The sequence below is a fragment of the Coregonus clupeaformis genome, chromosome 13 (genome assembly GCF_020615455.1).
Source record: "Coregonus clupeaformis isolate EN_2021a chromosome 13, ASM2061545v1, whole genome shotgun sequence".
Lineage (NCBI taxonomy): Eukaryota > Metazoa > Chordata > Actinopteri > Salmoniformes > Salmonidae > Coregonus > Coregonus clupeaformis.
The window spans coordinates 37,943,306-37,957,075 of NC_059204.1; the positions used below are offsets into that span (position 1 = coordinate 37,943,306).

A 13,770-nucleotide genomic window follows, 5' to 3' on the forward strand; every position below is an offset into this window, starting at 1 on the left:
TTTTTTTACCAAGCCTTTTCAAAATCTAATTCCCAAACATGTACTTCACAAGGCAAGCTTATCAATAAACAAAGCAAATTAAGTAAATGATACAAAACATCACCTGGACGACACATTCATTTTTATTTAAAGTGTGAGGAACTCAACAAAAGCATATTAATGCATATTAATTTACCCGAATAAACCAGCACAAAATATACCAATTGAGCTACCTCTGACGAGGTAGTCTTCAGTGCTGGTGAAAAAGAAACCTGAGTTTTCCCTGCCAATTGCACAGTGCTGCGCATTGTATCGCAAAACAATGTTTCATCAACAGCATCCAAGATCCCTGGGACTTCCCTACCCTAACCCTAACTCTAACCTTAACCTTAACCTTAACCCACACCCTTACCCTTACCCTTACCCTTACCCTTACCCTTACCCTTACCCTTACCCTTAACCTTAACCTTAACCATAACCATAACCATAACCATAACTCTTACCTTACCCTACCCTGACCCTAATCTTAATCCTTACCTTAACCATTTTACATTTCAACTTCAATGGGGTAGGGAAGTCCCAATGATCCCGGATAGCACGGACCGGAAAGGGTACGCAGGTGGCACGCATTTCCTTCGTATTTCATCTCACTGGCAGGATAAACAGCAATGCATCACAAACATTTGAAACTCATTCGGTTAACAACAAACGCTAAATAGTGTTCATGTACAATATATTTCCATGTAAAAGGGGAAATTATAAATGCAACAAGTTGAAATCTAAGTAGTATATACACGCCAATGTACAGATTTGAATAAATTAATAACAAGTTGCGTATTATGTTATCCTTACAGTATATTTACAGAATTGCTTTTCTTGGAAACATAAATAATTCAATCAGATTAATCTGTCATGTTGTGAGTTACAAACGTCCTTCCAAAACAGCTTCAGAAACCAGTTTAACTGTGTCTCCTTTCCATCCCTTTTGAAATCTATTGTAATGTATTTTTTGGATGTAGCTTTTTCCTTATCAATAGCCTACCGAACAGCCCCAACATCCTCTGTTCATCCGCTGTTCCTCCTTCATGGGCGGAGATGCTCTCCATACACATGCAGTAGCCTACACTGACGTTAAAAAATGAATCTATATCACCAATAGTATGTAATTTGATGAACTCCCCATCTCACTCTCAGCACAACTGTGTATATAGCCCGACAGTATCATGTCAAATATACCTTGATGAAACAGGTGGTTTGGTCACTTTGGAGCGTCAATGGCAGGAGACATTTCTCTAGGTTTTTCCAGTCCTCTGACCAGCCTCTGTATATTTTGCAGTTCGTTAGTAGAATCCTTCTTAGGAGTTTTGAGGGATGCCGTCCTCAGGCTGGTCGCTTTGTGGCTGTGGTGCTCGGTTACAGGACTTGTTTCTCTGCTGTCTGATTTAGATAGGTCTGATGCTGCGTTTAGACTGCCCGGTAGCCCTGTGGTGAGCAGGTTTGTGCTTGAAGGAATAGACGTGGGGATCTGATAAGGGTTGAATCGCAGCCGAGGTCGGGAGGTGGTTAGGAAAGGGTTTCTGCCCAATGTGGAGGCTGCAGTGCAGGCGGGGAGGGCCGAGGCCGCAGCAGCTGCAGCTGCCATGTAGGTGTATGGATACGGGAACAGTCCTCCGAAAGGTGGCATCGAAATTCCCTGTGTTTAAAAAATAAGAAATGATTATACATGCACAAATGCTATAAAGACAGAATTCCGGGCCTGTCATAATCTTCAATATGCATGGGTGGTTTTTGTTGAACATTTCCCCTGAAAACATTTTAGAGTTACATTATTTTCTCTCTGTCTCTTTCATCGACAACTGTAGCCTACAGGCTATTAAAATAATCTAATCTACTACCATTACAAAAGTAGGCCTATGTCTATCTATAATCAAAATTATATTTTCATGTTCTCAATAAAATCGAAAAAGGCATCCACAAGGTCCCAATTTGTTTGGAATGACCCAATATAGGCTACTTTATTCATTCTCCATAAAGTCATACATCTACATGAAATATACTGAAATTATGTATTATGAATGCAATTGAAAGTGATGCTAAAAAGACGCTTCAATTGCAGAAGTTTGTGCAGGAAAACTTAGAGAAATATAAATTGTTCCTCAGCTACATCTATTGTGGTGTAATTCGTTGTTGGGAAGACATAATTATTATTAGGACTGCATGCATTGCTGCTGTCATGCATGCTTGTCTGTTGAAATGAGTTAGAGTAGAACTTCATTTTTACCTGAGATGCTAGCATGTGCTGTGACAGGTGGAACGGGAAGGCACTATGAGAGCCCGCGCTTTGAGAGGAGAGGCCTCCGTTTTCCAGGCCATTCGCTCCAGAAACAGATGCAAACAGATGCCCCATTCCCATGGTGGGGAATGGCCCTGGTGCCATCGCAAACTGTCCGGGGTGGAACAACATCTGTCCCGTATTCAAAGGGTTAAAGAACTGTTGACTGTGCAAACCAGAGAAGGCCAGACTCTGCAGGTGACTCGCGCTAAAGTGTGATGGGCTCTCCGTCTGTACCATCAGAGGAGAAAACCCATCTTTCACCCCACTGATGCCCCCACTGTCCGTGTCGTTCTTTGTAGGTTCCGTCTCTTTGCGGTGCTTATGATCTAACTTGACCTTTTCAAGATTTCGAATACTGAACACAGAGTCACTCTCTTTCCTTGAATCCAGGTAGTCGCTCTTTTTTTCCAGCAGGATCCTATCCCTCACTCTGTTGTCGCCTTTAGGACTGAGAGGAGAGGTTGGTTCAGGCCCGGGGCTGCTGGCTGCGATGGAGCGCTCCTCTTGTGGGTCAAGCTCCTGATCGCTGTCAGTGCAGTTCTTGTCGTCTATAAAACATTATATCAAACTTCCATTAAGATATCGACATTTTATGATACAATATAATAGAATGTATTTAAAAACTCTCAAGTCTAACTTTAAAGGCTTTGCATAGCCTATAGCACAATTAAAGCAAAAATAACTAGAGGCTATGATGAGTAGGTCTAGCCTATGTATAGCTTCCAGTATGCTAAAACCATTTAAAATCACAACCAGCACATGCGTGGTATTACTTTATATATTATTTGAAGGAAGGAGTCGTGATTTAGTGTTAACGTTCATTTCCTAACCACTTCCCTTCTGCTCGTAAAAAGGTATGGTTCGCTGGTAAGATTGACATGCATTTTGTTTTAAAGTCGTTCTATAAAGCTTCCGCAGTTGAACTATAGGCCATCGTTTAGTGATTGGTTGATAATCTAATGCATAACTATCGAATAATGATCTGAAAACCATACTACAGTAATCAAGGGGCTGAATGTTTATGGACCTGTCAGTAGATGGCGCATTGGATCAAGCTACACTGATGCATGAAGCCTAGCTTTCGTGTTCTATAGAGATATGGGTACGTAAAATAGTATACTGTGGATAAAGAAGTCATCGTGTATGCTATTGTTTCTCCTTTTAATGAATTTTGCCTTATTTTATGTTGTACCACACGTTTATACCTTCTCCTTAACTTTAAACCAATGTCACAACGGAGCACACAGCACGCAGAGATCTCTCCACTTTTTCTTCTTCTTTTCTCTTACAAATATTATTTTTATCTCTTATCCAATTGTAAACCACCCAATTCTCCTCAGGTTAATGACACATAATAACAACCTTTCAGCTTTGTGCCCATTTGTATTTATCAAGCCTTAATTACTGGCATCTTCAAAATGACCAATTAGTGGACACGCAAAGTAATGTAAACAATGTTTTATGAGCAGTCTTACCTCGACTGGTTCGGTTGAACCTCAGTGGACTAGTTACAGGTCCCAGTGGAGAATGAACCGAGTCTCTTCCGGTGGTTTGTTCAAAGGAGGAGTCATCTGAGTCGGCACAGTCCCGGTCCCCTTTAAGGTCCCGGTCCTCATACATGTGCAGCGATGGAAGGGTTAACTGCTTCCTGCAGACGGGACTGAGATTAGTTAATGCATCTGTATTTTGATCAAATCACTACACAATAATGCTCGGTCTGCCAATTATTGTTTTTTATCCCCATGGGACAATCAACTCCTGGTCATATTTTCATGGTCATATTTTTTTATTCAATATCGAATAAAATAATATACCTCTTTTCCCGTCGTCCATTTCCCGTGTCTCTGAACCCTTTAGCAAATGGGTTGTGATCAATTTTGAGCTGTGTGATCTGTAGAGAAAACGAGAGTGCATGGCATCAACAATGGGATCCTGAAAATACTGAAATGTATTTCAAATGTACTATTCTTAAATTGCTTGGCCTACCACTAATAATAATAATTATAATGACATTGATAAGCAAAATAATGCCACTGATTTAACCGGCATTATTGATGGGATAATAATTGTAACAATAGCAATTGTATGGTGCTGGGGACTGCTGTGCTTGTTATCTCGTGCGCTCTAGAGAGGCAAGACAAGCATCTCTGTTGATGAAGTGTAATTACTAAAGCGCTTCAATTATTCATAATTCTTCTTAAAGGAAAGTACTATACCTAACATTTCGATTAGTATACGCTGATGTCGTTTTTTCAGAGACTGAATGCTACTTTTTATTGAAAGCTACTTTGAACTTTAATTGCACTCACACACGGCCTTGTTCATTTAGGAACAATACTATTCGTTCATGTATTAATTTTCGTCTGTCCTTTTGTGTTTTTCCAAGCTGTGTGTGTTCATGCATTGCGTTAGTGGATTGCATGCTTTGATTGTTTGTTCAGAACTGCTTTGGAGTCTCCATGAAATAGCCCGAGGACATAGTGAGGATGACTGCCTTCTAATCAATTGTGACTCTGTACCATACATTTTATGATACCAACAAGCCCACTAGGCATTCAACATGTACTCCAATTAACATCAACAGGGGAGGGGTTGCTATAGCCAACATTAGGCCTATACGATAAGTTATTGAGTAGCCTAAAACATTCCAAACGAAAGTTAACTGACACCTCAGGTCCAACTATAACCATATATATATATATACACACTACCAGTCAAAAGTTTGGACACACCTACTCATTCAAGGGTTTTTCTATATTTTTACTATTTTCTACATTGTAGAATAATGGTGAAGACATCAAAACTATGAAATAACACATATGGAATCATGTAGTAACCAAAAAAGTGTTAAACAAATCAAAATTTATTTTATATTTGAGATTATTCAAATAGCCACCCTTTGCCTTGATGACAGCTTTGCACACTCTTGGCATTCTCTCAACCAACTTCACCTAGAATGCTTTTCCAACAGTCTTGAAGGAGTTCCCACATATGCTTAGCACTTGATGGCTGCTTTTCCTTCACTCTGCCGTCCGACTCATCCCAAACCATCTCAATTGGGTTGAGGTCGGAGGATTGTGGAGGCCAGGTCATCTGATGCAGAACTCCATCACTCTCCTTCTTGGTAAAATAGCCCTTACACAGCCTGGAGGTGTGTTGGGTCATTGTCCTGTTGAAAAACAAATGATAGTCCCACTAAGCCCAAACCAGATAGGATGGCATATCACTGCAGAAGGCTGTGGTAGCCATGCTGGTTAAGTGTGCCTTGAATTCTAAATAAATCACAGACAGTGTCACCAGCAAAGCACCCCCACATCATAACACCTCCTCCTCCATGCTTTACGGTGGGGACTACACATGCGGAGATCATCCGTTCACCCACACCATGTCTCACAAAGACACGGCGGTTGGAAACAAACATCTCAAATTTGGAGACCAAAGGACACATTTCCACTGGTCTAATGTCCATTGCTCATATTTCTTGGCCCAAGCAGGTCTCTTATTATTATTGGTGTCCTTTAGTAGCGGTTTCCTTGCAGCAATTCGACCATGAAGGCCTGATTCACACAGTCCCCTCTGAACAGTTGATGTTGAGATGTATCTGTGACTTGAACTCTGTGAAGCATTTATTTGGGCTGCAATTTCTGAGGCTGGTATCTCTAATGAACCTATCCTCAGCAGCAGAGGTAACTCTGGGTCTTCCATTCCTATGGTGGTCCTCATGAGAGACAGTTTCATCATTGTGCTTGATGGTTTTTGCGACTGCAAAGTTCAAAGTTCTTGACATTTCCGGATTGACTGACCTTCATGTCTTAAAGTAATGATGGACTGTCGTTTCTCTTTGCTTATTTAAGCTGTTTTTGCCACCTTGTCACAACACAACTGATTGGCTCAAACGCATTAAGAATTAAATAAATTCCACAGATTAACTTTTAAGAAGGCACACCTGTTAATTGAAATCCATTCCAGGTGACTACCTCATGAAGCTGGTTGAGAGAATGCCAAGAGTGTGCAAAGCTGTCATCAAGGCAAAGGGTGGCTATTTTAAGAATCTCAAATATAAAATATATTTTGATTTGTTTAACACTTTTTTGGTTACTACCATATGTGTTATTTCATAGTTTTGATGTCTTCACTATTATTCTACAATGTACAAAATAGTAAAAATAAAGAAAAACCCTTGAATGAGTATGTGTGACCAAACTTTTGACTGGTAGTGTATAAATATATATATATATATATATATATATATATATATATATATGTGTGTGTGTGTGTGTGTGTGTGTGTGTGTTTGTGTATATATATATGTATATTTTAGAGAACTTATGAAACTGTGAAACTATGGTTTAAGCCATCTCTCTCTCTCTCTCTCGCTCTCTCTCTCTCTCTCTCTCTCTCTCTCTCTCTCTCTCTCTCTCTCTCTCTCGCTCTCTCTCTCGCTCTCTCGCGCACACACACACACCATAGGTTAAAAAAAAACTAAAACATAAGTAGAATAGGCCTAATTTTGAATACACAACAGTGTTTACACATTCAGCAGTCAATATTCAATAGTCTAACATTTAAAATAGACGTTTCGGATATTATTTTCTGGTAAAGCTTACCTTGTCATTCTGATATGCAGTGACAGCGATAAAATCTGTCTCTGGAAAAACGTATGTCCGGAAGGTGCTGTAAGGGAGCTTCAGAATGTCGTTGGCCCTCACGATATGAAACCTGGGCTGGTATTTATGCATCGAATTCAGGATAGTCTGAGAATGCAAAGAAACAGAAAATATGTTAAGGTGATCATGCTGATACACGTTTTGGTTGGAACTGAGATAATGATGACAATAACAATTATGATTTCGTTGATTTGTTAGCACTTGTATTTCTTGTGTTATTGCAGGGAATGTATACATTCCACCGAAACACACACTGTGTTTAATAATGCATTATTAATTTGTATAGGCCAATGATTTCCTTAAATCATGATTTACTCTACAGTGAAATATAACAAATGTAGGCCTACTACACAAGTTGTTAACTATTTCGAGCGTTTATTGGGGCACAGTCATTTACTGGAGCCTACCATCCAGGTTATAATGTGGAACTAAAGATCATGATTATGTCTTATCATTATCCCATTGCTGTTGTTATTACATGTATAGACCTATATAAACCGGTTACGTGGGATTCTGCATTTATATAAACTTTTCCCAAATGTTTTACTGCACTTGCCAATTCATATTAACGTATGAAGCATTTGCAACATCTTTGAAAAGGTTTCAATGACTTTTCATAAATGCGTAGGGTATGTAGGCTGAACATGGTTATGAAATCAACAGCTCTTGTAACGCTTTGCCTAATTTGGATTGTGATAACCTGCATTAGACATGCAAAAAAACGAAAAGAGCATGCAACAATAACTGAATGACTTTTTTTTTCACAATACCATCAAATCAAAACTGTATTGAAATCATATTCAAAATACTGGCCTATACAGCGACGTAGGCAGTAGTCTATTGGAAAGCATTTGGGATACTTGGTTGTTATTGCTTTTGCATGTAAGTATTGAGCGAGTATCTGCTACCATTTCAAAGCACCACTCTTGCAATCTTTTTATCCAAATTGCACTGAAAGGAAACACTACCATAACCAACAAAAGAGAGATAAAGTCTGCCCTCTATGTCTTTGACCTGGTTCTTGCCACTTGACTTAACTGCAAACTTTGTCACTCCGCACCAAAACATACCACGAATTCAATACTTTAAAAAACAATACATCAAATCTGAACCACTGTTGTTGAGCCTTAAAACTATTTTGGAGATGCATGGTGGATTACTGTTGTCCTATCAATATTTTTGTGATATTCTAATGCATCATTTTGCATTGTTGTTGGTTATCAATAAAGGTTAAATAATTGATCAACTGATGTTATAGCCTCCAAAGACATTACAAATATAGATTATTCTAGGCCTACTATTGACCTCATAATAATATGTACCATAATTACATTAGACCTAGGTCATACACATAATCCAAAAACCTTTGTTATGTGCGTCTACAAAATTGCAGGAATATCAGCATTGAACCCTTGCCAATAGCACGGGTTAGTTTTACACAAAAGGCTAATTCATCTTTCATCGAGATGTCATCAAATTAAATCAAGAAATTACTTACAAATCCATGCTTGTCGGAGATATTATTAGTCAACTTGAGTTTATGAAAAGCAACAGGCTTCGCCATCCACTGCTCTCCTGTGGCAGGGCTGTCCGGATGGATATACATTCGTTTGGGCATCTCCGGGTCGGCTTTCCCAGCTACCATCCAACGCGAGTTGTGGAACTTGTAGCGGCAGTCGTCAGCAGAGACTATATCCATAAGGAGGATATACTTGGCTTTCTTATCAAGCCCATTGACGCGAACTTTGAATGGGGGAAACATCCTCCTGCAATAGAATAAAACAAGAGTGAGCACACTGGGCCTGTCAATCATCTGTCTTAAAATTATGGCATTCGAAAAAAATAATAATCTGGATTTTATTCACATTGATTGTACTATACCTAACACTAAACACATTATATTTATAATTGTTTCTTTGAGAAGAAAATACAGGTTATCTAAAGTACTGACATAACCGAGGGGGTGTAGGCTACACAAAGACGTCTACGGTCACGCCTTGGAATTCAGCACAAAAGTTCGCCTATATAGCCTAACCACACGATTTACTTTTTTCTTCTTCAAACGCACTTGTTTCGACACATGCATGCATTGTTTGATTGATTGAATTGGTTCATTCGTTTATTATTCTCGTGTTAGGTCTATCCCTCTATAATGTGTGAACAGTAGCCTATGCTTATCCTAAATCACTCAATAGCCAACCAGACTTTCATAAACAGTGATATTTTAATAATTAGGGGTGCAATGTAAATAAAGATCTGTGTTTTTGGAGAAAATAGTTGGCTATTAATGCAGTAGCCTAGAAAGCTAAAAATCTCTCATAAATATTTGATAGCCTTTGGCAGCACCAGCGACACCGCCTTTTGGATTACTATTAGGCTACTTGATCCAGTATGACTATCACTATGAGTGATTCATTTATAACCATTTCCTAATAAAATAAACTTACGCAGCAGTGCACATAACATTGCCTATAATATGCGCGCATAACAGTAGCCTAAATAAAGGGAAGCATGGCTTTACCTTCCTGATTTCGTAATAACCATCTCCGTTCCTATTTTGTGAAATTGGTCCCATAAATCCTTGGCCTCCAGATTGACTTTTGGGTCGTCCTCCACCTCTTCCTCCGGCTCCAAGCTCTTGAGGGAGCGGAGGTGAGCCGCTTGATGGTGATGACCCAACGCCGCGTGGAGTCCCGCTTCCGCGGCTCCAGATAAAGCATGGCCTGATAGAGGTTTGGTGAGACCGCCGTGAGACAGCGTCAGTCCAGGGAAGAAGGAAGGCTGTGCAGCTGCAAGGAAGGCTGACATAGGAAAGTCGGTCGGCCGGTGAGCGTGGAAAGGGTGATAAGCCATGGCAGTCCCTGTGTAAACTGGATCTCTCATCGGTGCATTAAAACATTGATATAGAATGATTATACGCTATTATGTCCACCCTCAGTAGAATTGGTATGTGTATCCAAAAGACAGATCTCTTCGTAAATCGAGCAGAAATATAAAAGTAGTTTCGCGTGCTCAACCAAGAGCGAATGCGTCCCAGACGTCTCCAACAGATGGAGGAGGAAATGAGTCTACTGCTACTCCTGATGCTCGGTTCCCACACAGCACGGTGATAATATCCGTCGAAGAGACAGCATCGACACTTCGAGAGTAGAACTGGGCTTCCCTTCTTATTCACCCAAGTAACTTTCGGAAAAAGAAAATCTCTCTTTTCTCGGATAGGGAGTTCGAATTGAGAGGTCTTGCTCTGACCACGTTGGTATTGTGACTGTCCAACATGTCTCTCCTCCCTGGATCCCGACACTAATGAACCAATCCCCCTTAATTGCTGATTTTACGCTTTCCGGACCAATTGTGGAGCTCTACAGGCGTGGTTTTGACAGCTCCGGCGAAAATCCGTAAGGGGGGGGGGGGCTAAAAGGTGTCGGAGGCATTAGCAGTAAGAAGACATGTCAACAGAATAAAATATTAACCAATGACATAGCAAAGATCTGGAAATCCCTCCCCCAAACTTCGAATCGAGCACCAGGGCTGGCTTTTGCTGCATGGCCGGTGAAGAGGACGGATCATCCGGCAGCTTAGTCGTTTTGTGAAGCCTTCACGCCCTGGAGGAACTAGCCTATAGCCTACATCCTATTTCAAATCTCGACTGGGTTTAAATCATTCGTTCAGTAAAACCTAATTTGAAAAGATGGTATTCATAGGCCTACTTATGAATGAGTTTATAAATAAAACAACAGCAATTATCCCTACAAAACATTTTGTATCGAAGCGAATGTCTCTGCGCTGGCTGGTAAACAGACGGCTACTAGGCTACTGCAAAGCCTTGCTACCTGACCTACAATTTGGTTGTGTTTTAAAAAGTAGACTATTGGGCCTACTTTATGGTGTGTTTTGATGAGCTGTTGCACTTTTATAACGTTGTAATAGCCTATATTAATATTCATAAACAAAATACTTATAACTATGCTATTGATATGTGCCTATCACTAGCGAAACATACACATTGATTATTTAACAGCAAATACATGTAGCCTACGACACATTTGTTTCATGGATTCATAGCCTATATCGAAGCACAGAAGAGAGATTTGAAGCGGTGAGAGAGCTTGTTGTCTTGGAGAGCTACATCCAGTTAAAACCGAGCTGAGGCGAAGTGGGCTTATACCTTCGAGGAGTTATCAGGAGTTATTCAATCAAACGGAAATGCCTACATCCTAGAAACAGACGGATTTAAGATAAGGATACGATTTTGTATTATTATAACGAATCTACGGAAGTGGCCTATTATGGGCCACCCTACTTTTTCAGCAATTTACGAAGTTCTTTACCATAGCCTACAGAATGAATCCAAAATTGACACAAACTAAATTGACTATTCGAAACAATAGCATATCATATAGTTTACAGCGGTAAGGGTTTATGAATAGACAGTGGTAGGCTATGCTAGACGATTTGTGGGGAATCGCAAGTAGGCTACTACTCCTCATGTGTTATGCAAGATGGAAACGGGCAATTTTGTGAAACTTCACATACTATCGGCTACCAAAGGTTGTGTGTGATTCCTGTGTTGCGATATAACTTTCTCCAAATACCATTGTGTATACCTTTAAGAAGATCATTGATTAAGTGGGACTACGTTTGTTAAGGAGCGCTTGGCGCCAGTCTGCTGGCGTCCCACAATAAGAACCCTCTCCTGTCACTTCATATTTACCCCCAAATCTTCAAACAGCGTGCTTCAATCCCCTCTACATTCCACCCAAGGCTGCAGCCCATGATAGATCTCCAACTTCGGATTTCCTGCATTTGCCACATATATGCGGTAGTATGAAAAATGTATGCACTCACTAACTGTAAGTCGCTCTGGATAAGAGCGTCTGCTAAATGACTAAAATGTAAATGTAAAATGTTTAGCTATAATGATTTATTCGAATACAGAATTCTTAATGAATGACCGAAGAGGTGCAGGTGCAGTTGCAGATTTAATGCGCGATTACGTGGATACTAAATTCCCAGACTCAACCCAAGCTTAAAAGTCATTCAAAATTCAGTTGAATACACCGGACCTCTGTCATAATGGTGAGACTCTTCAAAACAACTCTCATAAACGCTAATGCAATATATTTTCACATTATAGCCTATTTTCTTTCTATTTTGGTGTAAAATTGTTGATCTGAGAGTATCTAATTTTGAACTAATTTTCACTTGTTTGCATTGAAGAAAATTATAAGTGATCTTATTTTGAAAACATGCAGTCACACAGAATATATTAGACTACTAAAAGTTGTTTTAACTTTTTTAGTGACTAGGTGACAATCACTTTGCAGAAGGGCGATAATGACTGTGTTTATTAAATTACATTTACAGATCGGTCAAAGGATTAGGGAAGAAGAAGTGGAATATGGAAAGTAGGCCTAGGTGTCGATAATGGTAAATAGATCCCGTGTAGCTCAGTTGGTAGAGGATGGCTTTTGCAACGCCAGGGTTGTGGGTTGATTTCCCTCAGCGGCAGGTAGCTTAGTGGTTAAGAGCGTTGTGCCAGTAACCGGAAGGTCGCTTGTTCTAATCTCCGAGCCGACTAGATGAAAAATCTGTCGATGTGCCCTTGAGCAAGGCACTTAACCCTAATTGCTCCTGTAAATCGCTCTGGATAAGAGCGTCTGCTAAATGACTAAAATGTAGATGAGTCCATTAATATTTTTGAAATGTGTTTCTTGGTGCTAATTTAGTATGACACAACCTTGTACAACTATCAAAAACCACCAGACTGACCTGCAGACTTAAGGCATTCTCATGTGCAACATTGCGTTAGTTTTAAAACCAACATTAACAGGGCAATAGTGAGGTCAGACAAGTCATCGATGATATATTCTTAGTCAGGCAGAATTAGGAAAGTGAAATGCATTCATAATTTTTTTTAACAGAATGCCTATTTTCATACATTACTTTTCCTGTTGAAGGTGCACACATTTTATTGGAATATAGGCCTATGTTGTTTATTCATTAGGCCTAAAACTTTTTATGGCAAACATTTGTTTTAGCAACCTAGCCTACCTTGAAATATAACTTCACATTATTCACAAAATGCTATGTAATTTTTCAACCAGTCAGGTTCAAACGTTTGGGAAAATGCGTCATTTGCAGAAGGAAAAAATACAATGCATGAAAAACATGACTTTACTATTATTTATATTTTTTACACTGATTATGATTGGACTAAAGGTTTGGTTAAGGTTAACGTCCACGCACCTACAGGCTTACATATAACCCTATCACATGAGGCCAATTTTGGGTGCTTGTGTCTGCAATTCCCACACCCAGAAAATTGTAGTTACGGCAGTGTTAGAGCAATGGTAATGCCCAATTAGTGTACAGTCTGACGGCAATTGCTGAAATAAAGTAACAGAAAAAACACAGTTTTGCTATTATTATTTTTCAGTACCATGTTTGGTAGATAAACTAAACTAGCCGGCAGGTAGTTCAGTGGTTAAGAGCGTTGTGCCAGTAACCGAAAGGTCGCTGGTTCTAATCCCCGAGCCGACTAGGTGAAAAATCTGTCGATGTGCCCTTGAGCAAGGCACTTAACCCTAATCGCTCTGGATTAGAGCGTCTGCTAAATGCCCCCAAAAAAGAAAGTAAAATGCTACTCCATATTTTGAACTGTTGAAATGCAAAAGGATTAACCCCGCATGGAGACAGACAATGAGGTCCCATGTAGGCTATATATCATTCAAGTAATTATATAAACCAAGGCGGACATTATGCTCAATTTATTTGTTTTAGACATTGTTT

At 39.7% G+C, this 13,770-nt stretch overlaps 1 protein-coding gene across 2 annotated transcripts; it reads right to left on the bottom strand.

Moving 5' to 3' along the window:
• Positions 1-440: 440 nt before the first annotated feature.
• Positions 441-10,319, bottom strand: LOC121579900 (T-box transcription factor TBX2b). Of its 2 annotated transcripts, none has more exons than XM_041894868.1 (7): positions 9,503-10,319; positions 8,480-8,747; positions 6,922-7,068; positions 4,129-4,205; positions 3,790-3,962; positions 2,261-2,862; positions 441-1,672 (listed from the first exon to the last, which is right to left on the bottom strand). In XM_041894868.1, the coding sequence occupies exons 1-7, from the start codon at positions 9,862-9,864 to the stop codon at positions 1,238-1,240; spliced, it is 2,064 nt and encodes a 687-aa protein (XP_041750802.1). In that variant the 5' UTR covers positions 9,865-10,319; the 3' UTR covers positions 441-1,237. The 2 variants fall into 2 exon arrangements, with proteins under 2 accessions (XP_041750802.1, XP_041750801.1); XM_041894867.1 differs by having other exon boundaries at positions 3,790-3,974.
• Positions 10,320-13,770: the final 3,451 nt, after the last annotated feature.